This window comes from Chironomus tepperi, unplaced genomic scaffold, assembly GCF_022539635.2.
Source record: "Chironomus tepperi strain 1889 unplaced genomic scaffold, CSIRO-AGI_Ctep_v1 contig_401, whole genome shotgun sequence".
Taxonomy (NCBI): Eukaryota; Metazoa; Arthropoda; class Insecta; order Diptera; family Chironomidae; genus Chironomus; species Chironomus tepperi.
This window is the reverse complement of record NW_027226523.1, coordinates 16,610-44,299: the sequence shown is the minus strand read 5'-3', so window position 1 is coordinate 44,299 and position 27,690 is coordinate 16,610. Positions and strand designations below refer to the sequence as shown.

Sequence of the window (27,690 nt, the reverse complement as noted above, 5' to 3'; positions counted from 1 at the left end):
ATTGCTGCTTTCATTAACATACAAAATCACCAGCTATCAACGGAACATTTGATATGTAGCTAAAAGCAAAATTGTGTTCGGCTCTTTCCTACATGTCTATATCAATAGAATTGAATGGGAAATTTTATTTATTTAAGTCCTTTCATCAGCAACAGCATCGATGTCATTAACGGTGAAAAATCATTAGTGGAAAATTTTCAACGAAGAATCAAAATATATATTTTATATAAAATGAGGTTCATGAATAACAAAATCCGATTTAAAATAATACTAGCATGATTTTTGGAGGAATATGGAATTAGGGGATGTTGTGTCTGGATTGTTCTTGTGTCTGGATTGTTCATAGAGAAAATATGAAAATTATTAACAATGTTAACAAGTCTCAAAATAATCAAATGTCTACTTTCAAAGTTGTCGAGGCAGGGTTAAAGGGTTTAGGGATTACACCTTCCTCAGATCCCTTCCTAAATCATGGTTGGAAATCTAAATCGGTTGAATTTGTCCTAGATCAACGACTTTCGTTATCGTTATCCTACCATAGAATCTTAACAATGGAGAGATAATGGAGATAATTACCCTGGGGTGCCATGACTTGACTGAGTGTTCTAAAACGAAGAACAATAAAGGTTGCAGTTGGTCATTAGCTACTGAAGACGCAACTGAGTGCTAACCAGGAGAGAAGGGTTTTTTAAAGTCAATACCAGACCCAGCTCTCCCTCCCCCTTCCTTGTTTCTTCGGTTCATAATCTTCAACTCCAGTTTACGATGGATTTTTCGGGAAAGAACCTCAAAAGTCCCCTAATTGTTTGCATTTCATACAAAAAACATTAACCATGGTGTTGATATTTTTAAAATTAATATGGTGACCCGAACAGAACACAGTGGCACCACTATGGCACTAAGGCACTAAGGCGTCGCCATATCATCCATAAGACTCGAAGAAGTTCTAACCTCACCGAGATGAAGACAACAGGATAATAGGACTGGATTAACAAAGACAACCCAATACACACATTGTGCCAATCGGGTGGGATTACTGCCTTAATTCAGGCTTACTAATTTGGCTGAGGCTTTCAGACATAACTAAGGCTTGCTGGCATTGCCAAGGTTTCCTGAGGTTTCTTGGCCAGGATGAGGCTTCCTGGCCTAAATGAAGCTTCCTGATTTGACTGTAGCTTAACAATTCTGATTCAAATTTTCACGAACCTTATAAGTCAAACTTGATTACCATACAGATTTGTTCCTATATTGCAGCCCAAAGCACACCCATATAAAAATGCGCTTCAACATCTAAATCACAAAAATTCTAACCAAATCACTTTCATCTCGTGATTAATTTACAAAATAGGAAACAAAAGTTTCCATCGCAATTTATCTCGCACAAAAAAAGCAAAAAAAAAAAAATATCTCCATTCACATGCAATGTGCTTCCGCTTGTAAGTATCAATTCAATTAAAATTGTGAATTGGTTGGAAGGGATAATTAATGTAATATCTGTGAATCTATCGCATACATACAATACGTGGTGCTTATTTATGTGAGACTTACCTCATGTTTTTTTACTAAAAATACAAACAACATGCTATATTATTAACAATATAAAGCGATAGTGTGCTGTATAACGATTGAGGATTGCGGTTCAATAATCTCATTTGTTTTTTTTTTTTTGCAACATTGTCTCGTACTTTAAGCTCTTATTTATAACGTACATGAAATGTTTTATAATTACGTAGTTGTATGATTAATGATTAAATATTGAAATATGATAAATACTAGTGAAAATGATGCGGAAAGTAAAGCAAGGGAAAAAAGGTTCTAAAATGAAGCAGGTCTAATATAAAGAATCAGCCAACTCATAGAGCCCATGGATCATAGATGATCTATTTAGTCATGAAAGCAAGCATTTTTTTGTAACAACCTAGGCTCCAAGTCGGAGTATGGTTCCAAAAAGTAAGTAATGGAAGCAAACAAGGAAAAAGAAGCAGATATTTTGTTTCAATCTTTGCATCATTTTGAATTTTTGAACTAATTTGGTTTTTTCTACCTATTTTGTATTTTTGCATCCATTTGCGTATTTTGCATCATTCAAGATTATAAATTTGCTTCTCTAAATTTTAAAATTTCGTATTCCTTGTCATTTCTGATGTTGCGTCATTCTAAAATTTCTGCTTCATTTTGGAATTATTGTATCATTTAAGGTTTGCATCATATTAAATTTTTAATTAACTTTCGTTCATTATTTTCAAATTTCCTGATTGTTTCTGGTTTCTTTGTCATTTGCGAACTTTTGCTCCAGTCTCTTGAGTCTTTTTAATGTTCTCTATCATTTAGACCTTTTGCGTCATTTGAGTATGAAAATTTATTTTTTTTCTGCTGATTTTTGCATCCTTGTAGACTTCTGCATCTCTTTGAATATTGCTTTTTATTGCTTTCTATCATTTACACTTTTTTGCGTCTTTTTTGACTATTTTGATTTCTGCATCTTTTGCATCTCTTTAATAATTTTAGGTTTTTCTAAGTTTCTGAACTATTTTTAATTTTCTGTATGAATTTTTTGAATCATCTAGATCAGTAATGGACAATCTGTTTGATGCCAAACATTTTTTGGAAGTTCCATTGACAGTATGTTCCGGTGGTCGATCCACTTGAAAAATACTAGGATGCTTCTGCATGCATTTTTGTTCAAATTTTTGCATAACTTCAATCTTTGGATGTGCATCATTATACGCTTTTATTTAGGTTGCTCTGTTTAAGACTTTCAAATTTTCAAGTACCTACTTCGACCACTTCTACTTAACTTCAAAGGCTTGGCATTCTGTATTATTTATACACATTTAAAAGATTTGCGTCTTTTTGCTTAGTTAGGGCCAACTTCTTTTTAAGGCCAAAATATTTTTGATATTTCTGCATTCATGTAAGCTTGAGAGCTGAAATTTGGCATGAAAGTATATCATAAATTACTCTTACTAATGTAAAAGGAATTTTGCAAAATTTTAAAATTTCGTTGTAGTTGAGGCAAAAACTTGTTTTTTTACTGTTATAGGATTTGACATATTTTTAATTTCTTATCCGATTGATCTGTGAACGAAATCTTTCATTAGGCATTCTTGATAAAAATCAAGAAGAGTTTTGCGAAAAAAATTGAAAGTTGACGATTTTATAATAACAAACCCTAGTTTTTGGCCTGTTTTAAAGTATAAATTTATCTTCATGGAACATAAAATCGAAATTTTTTAAAAAATTTCCGCTCATTCTATTTAGATCAATTTCATTTCAAATTAAAATTAAAATTGTCATTTAAAAGCGATTTTTAGTCTTCATCTATTTTTTGATAAAGAAAACTAAAAAGTAAAAAATAAAAATATGAAAAAAAAAGTTTTTAAAGATACGCTTTTATTTAGGTGCAGTTTTCTGCATCACTCAGATTTAAAAGAGACATTTCATATTTTTGCTTCTTTGAGTCAGCATCAATTTGCTTTTTCATTGAATTTTTATTTTACAATTCGTCAATTTCGATTGAATTTACAAAATTTATAAAGTTGAAAATTATAATCACAACTTTACATGATATTTAATTTAACTTTAATTTCCAATTAATTCTTTACAAAAATAAATTTTTAGGCTCGAGCGTTACTGAGGTGATAAGTACAAAATTTATAATCTTCATCAAATGATGCTCAATGAACTGAACATGAACATTTTTGTTGCAAAAACTGTAATCATACTTTAATAGTCATCAATTGAACATTAAATTTTATCGAAAATGACAAAACTTAAGATTATTTGCCATTTCCAATTTAATTAATACATAAATTCCAAAAATTGATGAAGTTCAATAAATTGATTTTGGCTTTTTGTTTTGTAAAGGAAATGAAATATTGAAGCTGAACTAATGGATCTTTTTGGTCATTGTAAATGAGTTTTTGGGGAAAATTGTATTTGTATAAGTAATGATTTGTGGTTTCATTTTATGTTATGGGAAAATGAGATTGAAATACTTGGAATTTGATATTAATAAATCTTTAATCAAGCATTGACATACTTTGTGTGTACGGTTGGGTAACTCTGCATTTGGGCTGAAAAGACATCAGTTGCGTAAATAGTAGAGCATTGGCCTTACGTGCCAAAGATATTGGGTTCAATTCCAGGTTCATGTCTAGTTTTCGAAGCCCTCTTTCCATTTCATAGTTTTTGTTTAGAATCTCGGTTCTTGGAATGAACAATACTTACAATTGGTTATACTATACATTATATATAGAACCAGCACTGCTGAATTCAGCATCTTCAGCAATGCTGTATTCTGTATCTTCAGCAATGCTGTATTCATTATCTTCAGCAATGTTGAATTTAGTATCTTCAGCACTGCTGAATTCAATATCTTCAGCAATGCTGAATTCAGTATTTTCAGAATTGCTGAATTTAGTATCTTCAGCACAGTTGAGTTCAGTATCTTCAGCATTGCTAAATTCAATATCTTCAGCAATGCTGAATTCAGTATTTTCAGAATTGCTGAATTTAGTATCTTCAGCACTGCTGAATTCAGTATCTTCAGCACTGCTGAATTATGTTTCTTCAGCAATGCTGAATTCAGTATCTTAAGCACTGCTGAATTCAGTATCTTCAGCACTGCTAAATTCAGTATCTCAAAGCTTCCACACTCTTACGTCACTATTCAAAGCCAGCAACAAGAAAATTATCATTTACGTCAGCATTTTACTCAAAAATAACATCCCCAAAGCAGTCACGAATATTCTAAACATTTAAATCAATTAAAAACATTTCCCATCATCCAAAAAATCAATTCAAAATTCATAAAAACCGTTAGTAAATGCTATTTAAATTAATTTCTCTGAATTCATCGTCATAAAATAGCTTTCAGCTGTAACTTTTGATTATTCAATATTAAAATTTAAGGATAATATTATCTTATTAAATTCAAATCATGTTTCGATACTTAATTTTCATTTTACAATTTTTGTGTCGATATTCAGTCGAATGGTTACAAGCTCAGTGTTTTGAAAAACAAATGAACGGAGAGAGACGATCCAAATAACAAATTTCTTTGCATTAAGCATTCATAAAAAAAAAAAAATGGATAATGGGAAACAGAAAATTCCTTTTTTGCAATAGTACAGGATGGAGATGAATAGAGTTGGAGCATGAAGATGAATGAGAGTATTGAACATTAAAATCCAAAAGCATATTGAAATAACACAAATTTTGCAACGTGAATTCGTTCAACTCATCCGATAAATTGAATTATATGGCTAGATACTTACTCTCTTCTATTATTTACTTTATGGAATTTGTTATGTAATCAACCGCATTCCAGAGTGAAAAGTTGTTCTAGATGTGTTTGGGACGGAAAATAATATAGCTCGTTTATATTGAGTTGGTAAGAAAATTTGCTATAGTATAGCATGCTTTGTGATTTTTGCAAACTTACCGTAGTTCACTACAATTCATCAATCTCACCACTCGACACAATTCACCAAATCAAATTCAATTTAGCAAACTCAACACAATTCAGCTAGTTCATTGCAATTCAAAAAACTCATCACAAATCGAAAAATCTCTTTTCAATTCAGCAAATTCACCTCAATTAAGCAAATTCAACTTAATTCAGCAAAATCACCCCAATTCAGCTAACTCAATATGAATCAGTAAACTCATCACAATTCAGCAAATTTGTCATAACTTAGCAAACCCATGTAAATTCAGCAAACTCACCACAGCACTATGGGGCAAAATGAAAAAAAAAGGGACATTCACTTTGATTTTTGGACTTTTTGGAATCAAGACTTGAGGGTATTTTTTTCTTATAGTACATATAGCAATAGACTTGCATGCAAAATTTCAGCTCATTTGGTGCTGTTTGGTCATTCTAGAGCTGTTTGAAGTTGAAAAATGGTAAAAAAATTTTTTTTCGCTTCTTGTTTGACTTGAAAAGTTCAGCATACTCAATTAAAAGATATTGAAAAACGGTTTTCGGTTCCTAATTGTACCATATTCAAGAGCTTTAATTTAGCAGACATAGGACAAAGTTTATACATACTGGGTTTTAGTGGCAGGACTTGAGAAAATGTATGAAAATACCAGGAAAAAAGCTTCAAGCGTCCGGCAAATTGCTAGCCTCAATTTCTCAATTCAGCTAATTTTTTCGTAAAGCACTTACTTTCTACTTTCCAAAACTCACCACTATTCAAAATCGGTATTTACGAACAAAAGTATTCAACAAACTTTTTTCACAAAACTAAAGCTCACCACAATTCAGCCAAATTATCATTTGAAAAAAGTTTTTTAATGTTTTTTAATTATTTAGTCAATTCAAGAAACTTGTAAGAATTTTTTGAAAAAGTTCAAAATTATCTTAATTACAATATATTTGACCACAATTCACCTTATTCAGCAAATTCACCAAACTTTTTATGCCATTTCATCTAAATTGACTTAACAGTTCAGATAATTTAAAATTCAGCATATAAACGAACATAAACATTCCATTTGAGAAAAACGCCCTCAAAAATCTTTTAATATGAAACTAAGTTTTGAATTGAAAAAAAAAATATATTTTATTTTTCCAAAGGTTTCTGTGGTCGATATAAATTATTCTCCTTCGAAGGCAACCTGAAGTGTGATTTGCAAAAAATCCAACCATGCTTTTGGTTTTTGTGGGATTTAATTTTCTATATTGAAACGAAAGTAAGAAAAAAACATTTTTTAAGGATTTTTTTCGGACCATTTTCTTAACCGACCAGAACATTTTCTTGATGTACAGGCATTTTTCTTTCCCATTCTCCACTTTTGGTGGCTGAGAAGCAGCACTGAGGGGAGAAAATCGATAATTTGAGATATTTTTTTTCTTTCTAAATACGAAAAAGGTTCACGTTATTGTTTTTTTCTCTTTTTTTATGCTTTATTTCTACTTATTATTATTTTTTTGCTTTTAAATCAATGTCCAATATTTTGAGAGCATTAGAGTATGGGTTTTGTGATGGAAGTCAAGTTTGATGAGATGAAGAGACATGCTTGAGTAGCGAAGCAGTTTGTTTTATGGATGTATTTAGGCAGGTGACTGAGTAAAAGTTGAATAATATCAAATTATAGCCAGATTATAGTTGAATTAGCATGATGACTCAGAAGTCTAACATTTCGAAGACTTGACACTGCAGAATCAACAAAGTGATCATTAGTTTGAATCCTAAAATGGCTATTTGTCGGTTTTTCTGGATCAATACAGTTCCAATCCTACAGCTGGAATTTTAAGATGAATTATAGTCGAAACCCAGAATGAACAGTTCGAATCTTACATGTCCTACAGTTAGAATTCAAGCATGAAATTGAATCCTAGCATGGACAGCAATTCAAATCCCCAAAATGAACTTTATTTGGAATTCTAGTATGGATTGCAGTTCCAATCCTATGATGACTTAAAGTCCGAATCCTAACATGAACTGCAGTTTGAATTCTAGCATGAACTAAGATAGAATTGGGTTGACTGCTCTAGTTAAGGAGTGGAAGGATGATTTAGGGAGTGTTGGTAGTGTAAGTGGTCCAAACCTAAGATGTCGATGTACTTGATACAAAAAGGAGACTGGACTGATCAAATCCTTCATACAAGTATAACCTAAATCTCCCAAAATTCTGAATCCTCGATGATCTTAACAGCTAAATATTAATTTCAATTACCATCAAAATATGCTCCCGAATTCCTGTTCCTTAACCCAAAAATCTCAACATCCACTATCATCATCCCCTCCAAACAAATCAATTCATATAATCCATAAAAAAGTTCACTTACTCCATAAAAGTGCTAATTCCCTGAAAAATGAATATCTTCACCTTAGCTCTCTAATACGCACACAAGAATTATTTAAAAGCGGAGGCCTCTTTATGCTTAAATGATTTCTTTTTTATGTCTACTTCCGCTTTCCTCTGTTTTCATCAGCACACTGAGAGGGGGTGGGAGTTGAAGTAAAACAGAGTTGGAAAATAGGCATCTGTGACAGGCAAAAACCGTACAAATTCTTGATAATTTGTATGGTTTTATTTAAAAAGAAAAAACAGGCAAAAACCGTACAAATTCTTGGTAATTTGTATGGTTTTGTTAAAATGTTACAATTTCTTGGTAATTTGTATGGTTTTGTAAGAAAAATATTACAAATTATCACGAATTTGAACTGTTTTGCCTCACGCTTGAAGTTACAAAACAGGTTTTGTGACAGTCCTGCAGAAAACCGTACAAATTCTTGATAATTTATATGGTTTTTAGTACTTCAAAACCGTAATACAATTTATAACGGTTTTTGCCTGTCAAAGGTGCCTTTTTTTAATTTTTTTGCACACTGTTTTGCAACTCTGAAGTAAAAGCTACAAAAAAATTATATTATATTAATTTGCTTATCGCCCTGCTCCTACTTTTTTTTGGGTCTTCTATTCATCTGGAAAATCTCCGAAAATAACTTTGTTTTTATTTTTTTTTTGTGTGTGTATGCGTGCGATTTTCGCCCCTTTCACTGACTTTTAAATCACAACAAAGTGCCTGCCTTATACCTTCATTTTCATCCTAATGGACCTGAAAATGTTTTTTAATTATATTATGTTATCAATAAAGTTCACTTGTTTTGACTGAAAATAACATTAAAGTTATGGGCTGATGCTTCTGTTATTGCCTTTTTCACCTTTAAAATATTTTTTATTTTATTATTATGGAATCAAAAATTTCCATGCGGCGTTAAAGTGGAGAGCATTATTCTTTATTTTTTGAGCTTAATTTTAATGTCTTGAGGGATTTATAGTCGGAATGCCTAAGTAAATTGTAGAGTAAGTGTTTTTTTGATGGTTTTAGAGGAGATTTCGGTTTGAATTTTCGGCTTTTTAGGAGAGATGCAGGAGATTGAGTTATTGGATTGACGAATTGAACCAATAGAGTGATAAGAGCTGTGCAATGAGTAGAGATGTCAATAATTTGAGTTTTTACTATTTGTACAAATACGAAAATACACAAATTGTTAAACCCCAAATATTTGTACAAATATTTCTAAAAATTATTATTTTAAAAGTAGGTCTAAGGACAATTTCCAGAATAATTCTTTTAAAATTTGTCTGAAATAGACAGCTTGAGTAGCTTTTGTTTACATCATTGCGAAGTCATTTACCATTCTTAAATATTTTAATTCTTGTAGCCACTGAAAATGTACTCACTTTGTACATTTCGAAGTTGCACCTACTAAAGATGAGACAGTGACAGTAGATTCTTGAATAAATTTTTGTCGGTTTCCTTTCTTTATAAATATCCAATTACTTTTTGAATATTTTTGTCTCGAGCAGATCAACTAAACTACCTTTTCGCAAATTTTATTTTCTAACTTATTTGAATACAGGTGTCTAGTGATTTTTTCACAAATTTGCAGTAGATCTGGTATAATCGGTATGATAGTTTGTTAGGATTAATGGGTAATGATAATGCTGAAATTATGCAACTTTACTTACTTTCTTAGGTAACCAAATAGTTAAGCTTATATAGCCAAAATATAACTTGTATTCAACATGAAATGTCTTAAAGCTAGCTTTAGATTGAAATGTTCATAAATTTAAGTTCAATTGGCTTAATCTATATCAAAAATATGAGCTGATCAAACTTATAAAGTGTCAAAAAATTGAATCAATCTAAACAACTAAATATTCAAAGAAAATCAGAAATTTTATGAAAAATTTTATTTAACTAGTACCTAAAACAAGTCAATTCATAATCTTAAGAAGACCCAAATTTATTTGGCTTTACACCCAAATATTTGGGGTACCCCAAATAGCTGCTAAATAACCCAAATATTTAAAAGCGGTATGCTTGGGTATTTGTCTATTGACATCTCTAGCAATGAGTACTGGATTAAGTAAGAATGTTTGAGTGTGCATTTTGCCATTTTCAAATTCTTAACATTCCCTTGGTCAGTAGGTAGAGCACTTGACACTTAATCAAGTGGGTTCAAGTCCTATACGAGCTATGTTGAAGTAGACACTGTACTTTTCACTGCTAGAGTCATAGAATTAGAAAGGTTCCGAACAGAAATAAGTTAAAAGCATTGCTTATCAAACAATCATTTAAAGACAATTTGCATTCGCTAAAGCATCCAAGACGGTTAACATTAAGTATGGGCTGCCCCATTGCAAAGCAGATATGATTTGGGGTCGACTAAGGTCATACTAGACCCCAAATTATTTATAAGCTGATTTTAATAATCCAAGGATTAATGTATCCCAAATATCTTAGGTAAGATTTTTGCAGCATTTACTGGAATAACGAGAATCCGGCACCAAGTTGGATACACGTTGACTTGTGGTTGAATTTCTTATAGAGTTGAGCTACATATTCGAGCATAAAGACATTGGACAGTGTGCATTACATTTGTAAAGCAAATAATCATCAATGTTTTTCAATCTCAATTGACTTTTACGGATTCTTGCATTGATTATTCCACTTACATAGTAAGTTAGAACATATATGTAATTGAGTTAGAACATTTAGATAGTTTTATACCTGAGCTCGAAGTGGACTCGAATTTTGAATAGAATGTATAACTCGACTCCACATAAAATTCGACTCAATTTTGAGCTCTGCTTTATACAGAAATCTATAACAATGACTAGAGCTTGAGTTCTCAATATCCCAAATTGGCAGAAGTTATCGAAAGATAGTGCTGTCTACACACGTTCTTTAAACGCTGCAATGGACCCCCGTGCGCCTTAACCAAGGAAGTAAGTATAACAATGACTGACAATCGAATCCCCAAAAAAATCAAATTCCATTCCAAACTCATAAAATGCGTTCCAATCATTCCATTTGACCAGTGCCACATTCCTCTGACATAACAGAATTCTCAAAGAAGCTCAGTTATTTAATGCGATGGTGTGTAAGTTACTTACTTTTTTCCTCAAAAATAAGAAGAAAGAAAACAAAAATTCTGCCGTAGGACGCATAAATCTCATAAAAAAGGAATAAAGTCGACCATATCAAAAAAAGAAAGTAAGACAGGAGGTGGAGGCAACAAAAGTTTTTTATTTTATTTGCCTGAATTTACAATATAAATCAAAATACAAGCCAAAATAACACATTTAACTTGCCGTTTTTCGCATTTTTATTTTTATTCCTTTTTCTTCGTCTTCATTTATTTAACATTTTCAAAAGCAGGCGTAGAAATGAGAAAATTTCACCATAAAGTCACAGTTTTTTTTGTTGTTGGAACCAAAAAAAGAGAGAAGAAATAAATTAGATTTTTTTGTGTGTTGCTGTTTCCCTCAAAAATATAACATTTTTATTTTATTTTTGTGTGTGGCATGCTTTTTAATGTGACAGGAAATTTCTTTAATGGCTGATTCACTTTGTCCAATTGAATTAAGGATGAAAAAGTTTTGAGATTTTCTGTGCCTTTTTGGGGAGAGGAGAATTTTGAGTTTATGAGTGTAAACTTGATTCCGGGTAGCACATCGCAGTTGCTAGTGTAATATAACATTCCCATCCAGATCACTAATTAAACATGACAGCCGATTTACAACCAGTATCCAATTGTGGCAGGTAAGAAAAAAATTGCCACTTTCACGTCATATCGACGCCCCCATTCGACTGCCATAGAAACGTATGCTGATCGGAATTGTTAACAACCAGATGTGAACCGTTTCACTTGGGTCATGCTGTCATTCTCCAGAGCATGGACGTATTCAGGAGGTTTGGGGTTAGAACACATTTGTACAGTTACATGGCCCAGAGTATATCATTGTATACGCTTGGGATTCTTGGTTTCATTCGCCAAAACAGGGGCTTATTCAAGGGGTTTGTGGGTCGAAACACAATGGATACCAATGCAACGTACCTTGCCTCAATTTGCGTGTCATGAATACACAAACTAAATTAGTGTGACTAGAAACACCGAAGAAGCATCAAAGTCCGATTAGACTTTCCCTGATATCGCACCCAGGACGTTAGGGTTGATTTACCGAAACTCTAACCATTGAGCCCCTGCTGCTTTCTAATTGCTTCTGGGCAAAACTCTTCCTTATTGGCAAAAACACTTCAATTTTCTAGAGTTTTTCGTTAAAGGAAGAAGACTCCGTCTCTTGCTACGCTCCTGCTCCAAGGTCAACTAATTTATGCAAAATACTCAATTAAGTCTTACAACTAAAAATGTAATTAAGACATATTTTTAACTAACCTTGTGTATTATCATCAAATCCACCTGAATTTTAAACTCTAAAACTTCAATCCAATAAGCCAGTGGTGGACAACCTTTTATTTTATGTAGCTCACATTGATGGTAAACCTCGATCAAAACTAAACACGGCATACGGTCCATGGCATTTCCCAAAAATTAAGCACGATAGTCATTCACACACAAAATAGTGTTCCGCATCAAATAAGTTGCCCACCACTGCAATAATCAATCAAGCATAAAATTAATTGCGGTAATTTATCATTTTTCGACACAATTTCATCATTTATCTCAAACTGCCTAATGCAGTAATGATTTCCGTTTCATAATAGAATTACATGATAATATTCTATTTGCATAATCTATTACTCTTAGCTAAATAAGAATCATCAACATCCACAATCCCAATAATCCTTAATTTATCTAACAAACAGCAAACGCAAAATTTTGTATGACAATTAAACCACAACTCAAATTTGTGTTAGTTTTAGTCAAGTTAATGCACACATTTTATAATCACATTTTGGGCTTGTGATACGTATAAATGAGTTAAAACCAATTAGGCAGCTGTTTTGTTGACCGCATGGCATAAATTTTTTTTGAAATTTTCATAATTTGCGGACATTTTTAATTGAAAATACAGATTGGATGTACTTTTTTTTAATTGTTTTGCGCCATAAGTTGATCATTAGAAAGCACGTGGTTTGTGAAATTACTTTAAAGTTGAATAAATTGGTGAATTGTTGATTATTTGGTTCCAATGCGGTAAATATGTGTTTGCTCACTAAAGTTATGCTTAATTATACTGATTAGACTGTAAATTATCCAGTATTCGATCTAAAATAACACTTTAAAAACTCGACGTGGAAAGTCCATAACCAAATCAAAACCAATCCAAGGTAAATGACAAAAAGCACGTGGTTTGTAAAATTACTTTAAAGTTGTTTAAATTGATGGATTGTTGATTATTTGGGTATAATTGGGTAAATATGTGCTTGCTCACTAAAGTTATACTTAATTATGCAAATTAGACTGTAAAAGACTAAGTATTCGATCTAAAATAACACTTTAAAAACTCGATGTGGAAAGTCCATAACAAAATCAAAATCAATCCAAGGTAAATGACGTGAAATCTCTTTGACCGAACTTTTAAACTTAAATCCAATAAAACTTCATCTCTAATCCTTTCAATTCCCACATCAAATAAAAAACTGCGTCTTGCATGATTTATGCAAGTTCCAAAAAAACTTTTTTATTTATTTTTGCATAATTTGTAAAGTTTTTTTTTAGAAAAGCAGAAAAAAAAGTCACAAAAATAAAGTTTATCAATTCATACTTTTCTTCTTCCAGAGCCAAGAGAAGTAAGACGAAGAAGAAAGGAAAGTGACACATCATGAGGGTGGAGGCGAGGCAAAGCAAGGCAAAAACTTGTTCCAACATATAACATCAGAAGCTGAAGCAATGGAATAATAAAAAAGAAAAATATTGTAAATGTGCGAAAGGTCGTAAATTATATGCAGATTGTTTGATTATTCAAAGACATCAAAACTTTATGAATTTTTGGGTGACTGCAAAGTTTTGCTGCTTTTTTTTGCCCCATTACAATTTTTCTTGCTCATTCTTTCTCGCTCGTTTTCTTGTTAAAGTTATTCTTTTTTTTCCTTTGCACAGCATCTTTTTTTATGTGTGTATATCGAGCTAAACATTCAGTCATGCAAGGATGAAGATGGTAATGTTGAAATTGAGGTTATTGGTCGAAGCATTTGAGCGCATTTTTTATGTTTCTTTATTGGTCTAGCGATTCTTGGATGTTGTTTTAATCATGCAAGCAAAGACATGGCTTGGACTGTCATTTGGCAAAACTTCAACATGCTATATCCAGGAACTGGAAGTAAGACGAAAATATTTTTTTGATGGACGCAAATGGACACAATATGGACTTAATTCTGACAAAGTTTCAGAGCAATCGGACGCTTCATGCTGTGGTTACTGGAACCATGCTCCGACTTGGAGCCTAGGTTATTACAAAAGGCCTTCCATCTGACTCTGTTACTGACTTCATCACAAAGCTTGTATAAATTTATGCTGTGGTACTTCAGTGACATTAAGGTGGTTTAAGACACTGGAAGCCTTAGTAAGTGAATGAACATCAGGCTTATAAACTAGAAGAGTAAGAGGCTGTCTGTGACAGATTGTCTTAGGATTTAAATGTCTGTAGGATGTAAATGGAGACATACATCAGTGTCTTTGCTTAAAGTGACAAAATGATCTAGAAACAATTTTAAAGGAAAAGTTAAGGCAATCTTGTATCATTTTAATGTTTAACCGTCAACAAGGTGAAGATGAGGTCCCCCTCGGACTATGTTGCACTTCTCTGGACTCAGCTGTGATAAGTCAATTTAGAACTGTTTATAATGAAGCAAACTAGGAATGTAGAATTAGATTAGATTGTCCTATTAGAAGCCTTTCGTATATTAGATAGATATTCGGCATTCAGACTAGTTATGATGTAGTTTCGAATCAGAATTGCAATCTACAGGTCAACGGAGCAATCAACAGACATACAATCAATATTCGAATGTCCAACCCTAGGGTCACGCATTTGACAAGCCAAAGATTCTACTTGCCAACAGGTAACGACCTGTGCTTGGTCATCTTTTGACAGAAACTGTCACCTTTACCTTTGACAGAAAGTTGTCATCGCAATTCTGTTTCAAATCACATTAATAAAAAGAATTCCAACACGAGTCCATCGAGACTACATCACGAATAAGAGCTTCTATATCAATCTGTAGGGTTTGATAAATGTATCCATGAGAGAATCGAGGTAAAGTACGATCAGTACAATGCGTGCAACCGTAGTCTTCACGATGCTGCTAGGGAAACTTCGTGTCTTACCGTTAGTATGATAACGTAGCGGTGCCTTAGAAAACATGTTGTACTGTTCAGGAACTAGACATGACATCGTCTATGAAAACTCCATAAATGCTCTAATTTCCCTCAAATCCAATAAATGTTTTTGGCGCCAAAAATTTATAAAACAAAAGTTTTACGACTAAAAATAAACAAAATCAAATCAATTTTCCAAATAAAATAAAATAAAAAAACTAGAAATGAAGCAGATTGCTTAATTCAATCAGCCATCCAACCAACCAGTCAGACGTTCAATTTGATCATAAAATCTCATTCCTTAAGAATTCCATGCCACACAGCCACACAAGAAAGGAAAAGGAAAAAAAGAAGAGAAAATCTTTCGAGAAAATGTTGATCGAAGTTGTACGAAGCATAACATTTAAATCGCATTACATACGTTCATTGGAAAAATATCATAAAAAAAGCCAAGCATGAACTCTCTCCTGCATGTATACACACATATGTGTTGTGAGATGCTGGGCAACGCTTGTGAAGCTTAAAGATTGTTTAAAGGATTTTTTCAACCCTAAACTCTTAAATTTTCAGTTTTTTTTCTTCATCCTCGCACATTGCATACCGCACATAGAATATTCTTTGCGGATAATACTGAAGGACGATGAGACAGAGGATGAAGCAATGCATACAATGGAGCAACAAACATTTACTGGTTCCGTTATTGAGATGGAACTTTTATAGAATTTTATTGAGTCTTTATTGGATTTTATTGCAATTTTCTCTTCATGACATGACTATGGCAAGCATCTATAAGAACTTGAGGATTGAGAATTAAATTGTACTTAATGTTTACAGCATAAAAAATATATTCAATTCTCTGGATATTCTATGATGATAATAAATTTTTAATTTGATTATTTTTTCACAATTACACACTGGAACTGGAAGTGCTTCTCGCTTCGCATGTTTTTTTTCAATAGAAAATTAATTTCTGATAAAGACGTTGGATGGAAAAACCAGCAAAAGACGATTACAATTTGAGATGCTTAAGCAATCAAATAGAGAATAAAAATATTATGTTTCAATAATGGACGTAATGGATGAGATGAAGAGGATTTATTGTGGGAATTTTTAACGGTTGTTTTTGGATTGAAAATGAATTTTTTTGTTTTTAAATCGAAGGAATCATTGAAAATTTTTGTTATTTTTCTGGGTTTAAGTGTTATTTAAAAATTTATTTGTTTGTTTGTGTGTTGAAGATGAGTTCTTGGAAGGATAAACCAGAGCAATCAGTACACCAGTCATCGAATTAGTGAATGAATGTCAAAGTTTAAAAGGTAAGTCAATAATTTTGAGAAAAAGTATAATAAACTTTTAAATAAATACGAAATTTCTGGATACTACCGAACATAGGTTCAATTAATACTTATTTACTTAATTCGCTGACCATACCGATCAATTTTGATTTATAAACATCCAGAAAAGCATTGTTGTCACTGACTATTGTTCAAAATTCTTAAAACTCCACTTACTATTCTTGAATTCTGTATTAAGCACTCTTTAGAACTCTCCATTAATCAATCAGATGATCAAAGCCTTTTCATTCATTTGTGGAGAATCTTCTGAAATCAGATAAATACCAAATAAGAGCAAAATCCAAACTTTGCAGCAACTTCAAAAGAGTTGACAGTTAATATTTCAAAATCTTTCAATCAAACGAGCTCTAAACAGCACAAAACTTTTCAATTTTCTCATTTATCTCACTGTTGCATCAACATTCATTTCATCCCTTATCAAATGATTTTCTTCCATTATTCATATTGTGTGTTGTGCTGCTGATGAGAATGAAAATGAGAAGGGAAAATTTCTCAATTCAAATAGTTCCTTTTTTTTTTTTTGAAAGTCTTAACATCGCACTAGCTGATGTAATATCGACGACGACGTGAGAAAGATAAAGGAAGGAAAAAATAAATTTATCTTTTTTTATTTTGTTGCTTAATAAATATACAGACAACAGGAGACGTGCAGACAAAAGCACTCAAACAGTTCATTCTATTTCTCATTTCTTCTTACAATTGCAATTGATGAAGAAATATTATCTCTATTCTCCTTCTTTTCGCTGTTACCGTCGTCTTTTACTTCTTATTGTGATTGCATTGTTACATAAAAGAAGGAGGAGGTTGTCGTGGGATTGAGGGAATTAGGCGCAGTTTTGCTCAACGATCTGTAATTGACTGGCAAATCTAACGGCTTTTTACAATTTAAACTCCTAACGGATTTAAAAATTTTATTGAAAATTAATAAGAATTGCACGAAAAAACGAGGTAAAAACAGTCAAAAACTGTATTGAGAAAATAACGGTCAAAATTATTTTGAAATTTAACGGTCAAAATAAATTCAAACCTTTATCGAGGGGAAAAAATTCAAAAAGTTTTGCAAATAAATTGAAAAACTCGTTGAAAAATCATTAATTAAAGCATTTAAAGATAGTTTTAAGCTACCAGACCAATAAGCCAGCAACTCAACAAGCCACAGCTACTACTCAACCAAGTCATGTGAGGAAGGGAAAATTACTGAATCTCACTTAAGGTATGAGAAATAGTTTTAAGCTCCAGATGATAAGCCAGGTTGTTGAAGTCTCTAAGCATAGTTTGGTAAGATTTAATAGAATTAGTCATTTTGCACAGTTTTTAAGCTACCAGACCAAGCAATAAGCAAGCAACTCAACAAGTCATAGTTAATACTTCAAATCTAAGAACTCTTCGAATTCAGGCTGCTGACATCTCTCGCAATTAAGGCATTTAGAAATAGTTTTAAGCTACAAGACACAACAAATGCCTGAAATTCTAGCTCTTGAGGATGCCTGGCTCCTAAGATCTCACGCCTCACCCACCCAAAGTGAAATTATAACCATCATTTCCTCCAAAAATGCACTAAAAAACGGAAGAAAGTTCTCGTCTTGTTCAATAATCCTCCTATCTGAAATTGCGAATAAAAAATAAAAAAAAAAACGTAGGGAAGCTTTAGAGACACTTGCATTTACACAATAAAATTTCAATCTTGAAATTTGATGAAAAACGAAATTGAAATGTGCAGCTGGATGCAATTTTCTTTTCTTTTTTATTGCTACGAAAACGGATTCTCATTTTGTTTCCTTATCTGTAAAATGTAATATTGTAGATAGACAGTTAAAGAACTACTATTTAGTATCATTTTAAAGAATGAAAATTGATGAAAGGAATGAGTTTATTTGAATGTTGTTGGGATTGGGTTTTGTTAAGATTCTCATTTTTTTGGCGGATAATTGTGGAGAAAGGTGACATTTGGCTAGATAAACTGTCAAATTGAAGCTTTCAAACATTGCTGGATCTTTGCAGTTGAATCATTAGCTTTGTGTGTTACTTATAATGACGTATTGATCGGTCTGAATGCAGACTAAGCAGTGAAATGAAGGAATTTAAGATTTGTAAACAAAAAAGTTGTGGCAATAAAAAATTTCAAACAAATTTTTTAAAATTTTCATAACCGTTAAAAATTTCAAATTTTTCAAAACAGTTAAATTGAAAAATCGGTTATTCAAGCAAATCAAGGACAAATTATATCCTCAAAATGGGGAGTTGGAGAGACTGTCGATCTGATTCGGTAGCTGATTAAACAAGAGTTTTACCTTCCCACAATACACTTCTTGACTTCATTAAGAACATTGCTTAATCCTTTGCCTACCATCTTGTCCCGATGGGGAATCGAACCCAGATCTTACAATTTCCAGTCGAATGCTCTTACTACCGAGCTACCGGGGTTGTTCAAAGTACTCGACAAAATACCAATTACAGGACATCCTTAATGTTCACTAATAAGATCACCAAATTATGTAATTACATACACCATTCAACAAACCCAAAAAGCACTCAGTGACATTCCACTCAGCAACAGTCATTAAAGTCTCGAAAAACAATTCCATTGTTTCTTTTGGAACTCACAATAAAAAAATTCTACACAAAATGAATCCACAATGTCAATTAAATAACACACACAAAAAAAAGAAAGCCAATGCAATTTTGCACTTTTCATTGTCATTTAAACTGCACAATTCAACTTCAATAGAATAAAAAATGTTCAGCCATTTTAGCTGATGACTTTTAACATTTGATCGAATGAGTTTAAACACAAACAAGTATAGAAGTGGTCACACGTGATCGACGAAAGCGCATTTTTAAAGAACACAATTGTGTTCTGAGGCTTGAACCCACGGCGGGACAGAATTTCAAAAAAGTCATCTTTTTAAGGGCTACGTAAAAATACGTACGTAATACGTAACGAAATTTTTTGAAAAAAGTTAAATGAATTAACCGTGCACCAATCAATTTGGTATTTCGGCAGTCATCTCCCCAAGCTAAAATACACATAATAAGCAAAAAACCACATCAAAAAAGCTTAAACAGGAGGAATTACCGGCAAACGGATTTTGTTCGGACAGTCATGGTCCAGACGGACGGACGGTCGGAAGACGGATCAGACAGACGCTTCGGAAGACGGACGGTCGGACAGACGGTCGGACAGACAGACGGACGGTCGGACAGACAGACGGACGGTCGGACAGACAGACGAACGGACGAAATTATCGTATTTTGCTTGAAAAAAATGTGCTAAAAAAGGATAGCAAAAAAAGAGTGAATTTTTGTGACAATTAAGTTCACATATCAGCAGATATTCGGGGGTTCCTTTTTTTGTTTCAAATGTTTGCGAGCAAAACTCCCTCCTCCTATTTTTTTTGCGGGGCTTTAATGAACTGAATAATCCTTCTTTTCTTTTATCTCTTTTACTACATACGGTATTATGGGCGTAATTTATAGCATAAGCTGCAGTAAAAGAAGCAATGAGACAATTTGGCTGGGGGGAACAGTAGCGTGAAATGTTTTGTGTTAAAGTTTTCTGGGGACGAAAAAAAAAAAGAATTAAAGGGAGGACATGAAACAAATGCTTTTAATCGTTCTGTGCTATCTTCTTTGAAGCATGCTAAGAGCATTAAAATTGCGTAGACAACTTTTTAAAATTTGAAGCTAATTGAATTGCAGTGTAATGCAGGGAAATTACATTAATGACAGACTATCCGCTTTTTGAACTTGTGACTTAAGTGTAGGTGGCTTCGAACAGCATGTAGGAGAATCTACCAAGGGACGTAGCTAAAGCAGATTTTCTAGTATTAATCGTAAGGAGATTTGGGATTTTTCACGAAAAACAGTAGCAAATTGAAGAATTTTTAATTTCGCTCTTGAGAGCGAAAATAAAGGAAATTGAATAAAAAAACCTTATTTTTATTTCACTCTTGAGCGAAATTGATCAATTTTCCTCACGCTCCTGAGAGCGAAATTTTTTATTTCACCCCAAAAATTTCACTCCCAGGAGCAGGAGTGAAATTCTGAATTTCGCTCTCAAGAGCAGGAGCGAAATTAAATGTATGGAAAATATTTTAGTAGTTATTGACAATCATTTAATTATTTCCGGGGTCCAGAAATGTTGTATTCTCTTAAGTTTGGGCCTAAGCTGTTATTTTAAGTCGAGATATGAACAGCATCTGGAAGGACTTCTCATTTTTATATGCCAAAATAACAAATCGTATGAAAATTTTCAAACCTCAGAAATAAAGTACTGGTGCTGTCGCAAAGTTTGTCCTAAAATCGACCAATTTTTGCATTTGGAAGTGAGGAACTGACTATATCCAGTGCCTGAACTTCCAAAAACTTCATTTTCTTAAATTTCGTTCCTACCAGAGATCGATTTTGAAAAACATGTCCGATTCCGCTACCACCACGAATTTTGATGCTTCTATCCACGTTAGATGACAGCCCTATAAAATGTTCGAAAAGTTACCAATTTCTTTAGCAATTCCAGTTAGAAATTTATTATTGCGTAATTCACAAGTGATTTTAGGTATAGGAATCATTGACTTTTCGGGGCTATTGGGTAATTTGGATCATCTGTGGATAGAAGCATCAAATTCGTTATCAGCGGATGTGGTCGGTTCTACATATTTTTCAAAAAAGTTCGAAAATGGAATTAAGAACGAAATTTAAGAAAATGAAGTTTTTGGAAGTTCAGGCACTGGATATAGTCAGTTCCTCACTTCCAAATGCAAAAATTGGTCGATTTTAGGACAAACTTTGCGACAGCACCACAATTGCATCATTATTTTCAGCCTTTTTGAAAATTTTCATACGATTTGTTATTTTGGCATATAAAAATGATGAAAGGAAGTCCTCCCAGATGCTTAAAGTTCATATCTCATACTTAAAATAACAGCTCTTGGGCAGGGCAGGGCCCAAACTTAAGAGAATACAACATTTCTGGACCCCGGAAATAATTAAATGATTGTCAATAACTACTAAAATATTTTCCATACATTTAAGCTCCTGCTCTTAAGAGCGAAATTCAGAATTTTACTTGCTCCTGAGAGTGAAATTTTTTGGGAGTGAAATAAAAAATTGAGGAGCGTGAAAAATTGATCAATTCGCAGAGTAAATGCAGATAAGATTTAGTATTGACAATTCGTTTTTGAATTTCGCTCTCAAGAGCGAAATGGCTTTTAAACACTAGCAAATGTGAAGAATTTTTAGCAATAAGACGGGGTTGTCCTAAAACCAGCTTCCTGAATACATCACAGTTTCTATCTCGCGAGTAAGGTTTTTGGCTGAGGTAGGCAATGGTTAGGTAATTGACCGGAAATCTAGCAATTCAATGACGTACATAGGGTCGATTCTTAAAATAGGCCGATTCTTTTGAATTATTGACCAAAGCAGGACAACATGTTTGCAAGGGATCCTGTAAATTGCTGTATAAGTGATTAAATTCGAAGTTGTCCTGATGACACCGTTACGGCATGTTTGGGGCCACTTTTATAGTGACTATTCGTTGCATTAAGTTATATAGAATTAAATAATGCTACGTTGGTAGATCGATGGCAAGTTCATGTCTATTTTATGTCGAGTTCAAACGTCCATTCGGATAGGGACTTTAACACCCTGTTCTTTGTATGCCTTCGAATTATGACTGAATACCAGTGGTGCTCAATCTATACGTCACTCGAAATTTTGAGACGTGTCATCAAACTATGCTATAAAAAGTGCCTGTTAGCAATACCGTCTGCCTTTCAATTTTGTTATTTTAAAAGAATAGAATTAAATTTTTAGCCAACAACATCAATATATTGATGCAGCTCTTAAAATTCTCACCAAAAGCAGAAACCTGCACAATCTATCATCAACAAAACTCAATAAATGTGCACATCCATCCATAAAACCTAAAATAGCATCAACCCTAGTAAGTAAGTGCATATGAGTTAATTTAAAACCCATCATTTATTGACCAAAAATAGCATAAAAAATGCACTTCAGTCTCTCCATATTCATTGAATACTTATTATACATTTACGGTTCGTATCCACCACATTTCTCTTTTTTGTCTGTCATCAAACAACAAATTTTTTTTCTCCCTTCCATACGAGAGATTTTTAGCTATAGATGTGGATGTGCCGAAAGACAGTAAGAGAAATCCTTTTACAATGGATGGTAAATATTTGATAGCATTGATGTCATTTTTTTTCTGTAAGCCAATAAATCCCCTCGATTGCATTCCACTCTTTTTTTTATGCGAGATATCTCTCGATTCCTCTTTTTTTTATACTACAATGAAATGATCCATTAAACTGCAATCAATGTTCAGTAAAATGATTTTTTTTTGTTGTTGTTCATCCATAAGAGTCTCTTTTTTTAATGTTACTATCTACATTTTTCTATAATATTTTTCGCTCTTTTTTTTTTGTTCATTTCACGTTAAAATGCATTACATTAATAGACATAAAGGGTTCGCTACATTAAAAGTAATCTTGTGGAGATTAAAGCTAAATTTTTATTCAAAATTTATTGTTTTTTAAAAATTCTTTTAAGGGTTATGCTTTGGGGTAATTTGGATGTGATGGCTCACACATTGACTGTTAAGGAACGCTAAGCTAAGAGACACCCTTTTCTCCATATTACCCTTTGTAACAAAATCACAAACCAAAATTCGTACTTACTTAACTTTGAAACGCATAGATCATCGGAATTGATTCATGGCAAGTTCTCAGTTGTCGCCAAAAACTGGATCTATCGCTGGCTGCCCTTTCTAGAGCTGAAAGGACTGTAGAATATCATAGAGTTGAGTTTCACTTCCTATATAGGATACATATTAGCTGTTCAGACCTTAAGGTCCAAAACCAAACTGCGCGTTTATATGCGTTTCATGGCTATTTATAGTTTAACGAGTGAGGATTCCCATATTGGATGATACTAGGGTCATGTGTTATGTGAGGTATGAGGCAGAAGCATCAAAATTTATCCTCCGTAACAAAATCATAAATCTTCTCCCTCCTGAGCGTTATGTAATTTTTGAAAGTATCCTTAGCCTTGGGCGAAATCATTGTTCTTGGGTGGGGTTTAATGACTTAAGAATTGTGTCATTTTTTGGGTCAAACAATTGATTTTCATAAACAAAAAATGGTGGGGATCTGACCTACTCTATTTTTTGCTAGTTGCTGTGTTAAATATTCATTAGAATTTCTTAAATTCAAAATGATGTGAATCGATAAGACCTAACTTATGAACAACCCCATTTGCTTTCGAATATTAAAGGACTTTTTAAGGACGCAGAGTGGAGATTAATACTCGTTCAAGAACTTTAACTGCTTAATTTTGCGAGTAAATCTTTTAAAACAGGATTTAAATGAAAATTACTTTATGTTTAATGGGTGAATGTTGGAGTGTATTGAGCATTTAAGCAAAACAGACTCAAAAGTTTAACGTCCATTGATGTAGGTTGATTAAATTTTGTGTTTAATTGCTTAAGGATTAGTATACACAGCTTTTCAAGGGATGTATGCAATTACAGAGATTTGATCTATACAGCAATTGGTGTAGTCAGAGATACCCCAACCCGCGTTCCTCTCTGAATACGCCTTTGATAGTCAGCAACCAGACCTTACAAACGATAAGCTGATAAGATGACTAGAATTTATTTCAGTTTTGTCAGATAAGTGTCCAGCTATATTATGATTAGCTATTGACTTTGACTAGGCATTACCTTTGGAATGGCAAAAAAATCTGCCTTGTTGCAGGCTTGTCTAACCAAAGGCAATACTTATGCAAAGACACTACCTTGCGAAAGGTTATAGCTTTTGTCTTTGCCTAGACACTGCCTATAATAGGTAAGACTGCGCCTAGGCAAACCTAGAGTAGATTTGACTTTCCTGGGCTCAAACCTAAGTTGTTAGGGTCTGTTCATTAAACTCAATAAATTCAGATTTCTGACAGTTAAAACGGCCACACTCTTGCCTGAAAACACCTTAATAATGTATATTGATCGATTTAATCACAAAGAAAAACATTCAATATATTACATATATATAGATTCACTTATCATCACGGGTGAATAATGTGCCTTGAGCAACTAACACCATTTTGTTTTGTTAAGACCAATTTGATAAACATGTTCAAATTAACAAAATTTTAGTATCAAACAAGATAATTAAATTATAAAAGGTATAACAGCTCATAATTCCTGATAATTACAATACAATCGAATTGTCCCAATTGCCATTCCTATTATACACATTTCCCATGAATCAGAGGTAATAGAAAACAATAGCTTTATACTGACTACCATAATTATTTACAATTCAATGACCCATTCCCAAATAATGTGAAATTTGATTCCAATTAAAGCTCTAACGTATCAAATGTCCACTAATTATTGTAATTTTTTTTTTTTTTTTTTTGATGAATTTGTATGAATGGATGTCAAAATATCGCCCACAGTCAAAGGTTTCAATCCCCCTCCTTTTTTACCCCTATAAATTACTATAGAACAATGTTAAATTCATTGCAATCATTAAAAATGTAAATTCTTTTATTGCTTTAATTTCAGTACACTAAATGGCTCCTCTTCCTCTATTTTTATCGTTCACTGTTCCGCGTATGAATTGCAGTTTTACATTTATTGTCGTGCAATTTTAAAGTAACTGTTGAAAAAAAATATTAAGTATGTTGATGATGTGAGGGTAGGTTAGTGATAGGCGCATTTAGTGAATTTACTTACTACTTACTCACTTCCTTGGCTGGAGAGCACGAGGGTTTATGCCGCGCTTAGAAAATGTCTCAAGACAGCTCTATCTTTCGAAACCTTCTGCCAGTTCGGGATATTAAGGAATCTAACGTCCTTTTCAACACATCGAATCCAGGAATTCTTCGGTCTAAGTGAATTTAGATACAAATTTTATAGTCAAAGGATCTTGGAACGCACAAATCGGTTAATTGACCAAAACCCGGCCCCAGGCAAGCCTCATGTCGACGTGACTCTGACTTGATGCCGGATTCGGTTTAAATCTGGCTTCATGCCAGAGTCACGCCAGCCAAGTGCCCGGTTTTGAATTGATTAAACCAATTGTGCTATTGGTGATATGCTCGGAGGGGGTCAGGAACGATGCAAAGTTTTTCGGCAAAATATTCTAAATTGACGCCAACTGAAGGACCCAATGAAAGAATTACAATTGGTATCCCTAGTTGGCAGAAGGATTTAAAGGGTAGAGTTAGGTGTAGATTTTGTAATGAACCCAGGTATCCTTACACGAACATGTGGCTTGAAAGGGCAGCTGATCGAAACACAGACCTTCCAAAGCAAAAGTCCATACTAAGCACCGGAGAAGAATTGCTTGAAAGTGCAGCTCATCAGTACAGAGGCCTTCCATAGGTCTCTGTACTCAGGTGCTTAGCATGGACCTCTGTTTAAGAAATACTTCTGCTCCGGCCAGCTCCGGTGCTTAACATGGACCTCTGCATTGGAAGGTCTCTATTCCGACCAGCTGTCCATTTAACTCAGTCAACAGCCAGCGAAAGATCAGTCAACAGCCAGCCAAACCAACACTCTTAACCCAATCAACCGTAAAAACACAATTCCTTTACAAAACGAGAAGAATTTTACATAAAAAATATCCTGTATAAAGGTGAAGCCAGTAAGGGAATATATTACAACAATATAAAAAAATTGCAATGGCCTCCGCTCTTATGGAATAACAATTACATTTCAGTAGAAGTACTCGAGAAGTTATGTGCATTGAATGCTATAAAAGAATTTCCGTTCATTTTTTTTTTCAACAATGAAAAAAAAATGAAAAGAAGAGAAGCACTGCTGAGTATTTTTGCAAAAAAAGACTTAAAACGAAAAAAAAAAAAGTTGAAGAAGAAAATTTAAGAGAGGATGTTTTAAGGACTTCCTCAGTGCTGTATGCAATGGCATTTTTTCTGACTATCTTTATCCCTTCTAAATTTGTTGTATTCGCACCGTGTTTCTACAGATAGAAGATTTTTTTTGGCATGTGTTGTTCAAATTTAGACTTTTGAAGGTCGAGCTGAGTGAGACTCATTACGGTCGAGCTGAGTGAGACTCATTAGGGTCGAGCTAAGTGAGACTCATCAGGGTCGAGCTAAGTGAGACTCATCAGGGTCGAGCTGAGAGAGACGCATCAGGGTCGAGCTATGTGAGACTCATCTGGGTCGAGCGTAGTGAGACTCATCTGGGTCGAGCTAAGTGAGACTCATCAGGGTCGAGCTATGTGAGACTCATCTGGGTCGAGCGTAGTGAGACTCATCTGGGTCGAGCTAAGTGAGACTCATCTGGGTCGAGCTAAGTGAGACTCATCAGGGTCGAGCTAAGTGAGACTCATCAGGGTCGAGCTAAGTGAGACTCATCAGGGTCGAGCTAAGTGAGACTCATCAGGGTCGAGCTAAGTGAGACTCATCTGAAGGTGCGAACATGTCTATTCCCTAATACTTATTACTATTTTTAATACTTCAATTCAGTATAGTGTCTCGATTTATAAATTACACTGCATACTTTGTCGGAATTGCAATTCATTCTTTTGGGTAACAAATTTACAAACATTTTGTTCTTCTTCCTTTCATTTTCTTTTTTTTTAATTTTGTTTAAAATTAATGGAAAGCAATACAAACTTCCTCGACTCTTTTTTTTTGTGCTATTGTGCCATGTCTTTTTATACAAAACATCTCTGTTGTTTTATGGAATTATATTTTAATGCTGAAAAGGGAGATGGAAGAAGAAAAAAAAAATGAAAGAAAGCTAAAGAGCACTCGAAGAAGAACTTCTTGACATAATACAATTTTCTATCCACTTAAGTCGCAAATCTGCATCATTAAAACAAAAGATACAAAAAGAAGAAATGAAAAGAGAGTAAAAAAAGAGCTGTGGAAGAGTTCAACGTTGGGATGAATTGTCTGGTGTTGAAAAATGAGTCAAAAACGCATTTTTTGGTATTTTTGAAAAACACGTGGTTTTGAAATTTTGAAGATTTTCGAATTATTATTGGGAATTATTTGAATTAAAGACGGTCAAGTCGCTTGCTCACTCATGAACTTTAAAGCAAAACAGTTAATTAACTTATTATTAGCTTAGTTTCAAAGATTTTGACAGTTGAAAATGCGATGTGAAAATATTCAAAAATTCAATCCAACGTAAATTTCAAGGAAAATTCAATTTTAATTCTCATCTAAAGCCATTCGTTGCACAATAATCA

General features: G+C 33.3%; 1 protein-coding gene across 1 annotated transcript in view; it reads right to left on the bottom strand.

Annotated features, from left to right (window-relative positions):
- Nucleotides 1–4,241: 4,241 nt before the first annotated feature.
- Nucleotides 4,242–27,690, bottom strand: part of LOC139096739 (probable cytochrome P450 28a5) — a 39,459-nt gene continuing 16,010 nt past the window's right edge. Inside the window, exon 4 of the mRNA XM_070648487.1 lies at nt 4,242–4,557. Within this exon, the coding sequence (XP_070504588.1) occupies nt 4,242–4,557 (316 nt within the window). The remainder of the gene's footprint in view (nt 4,558–27,690) is intronic.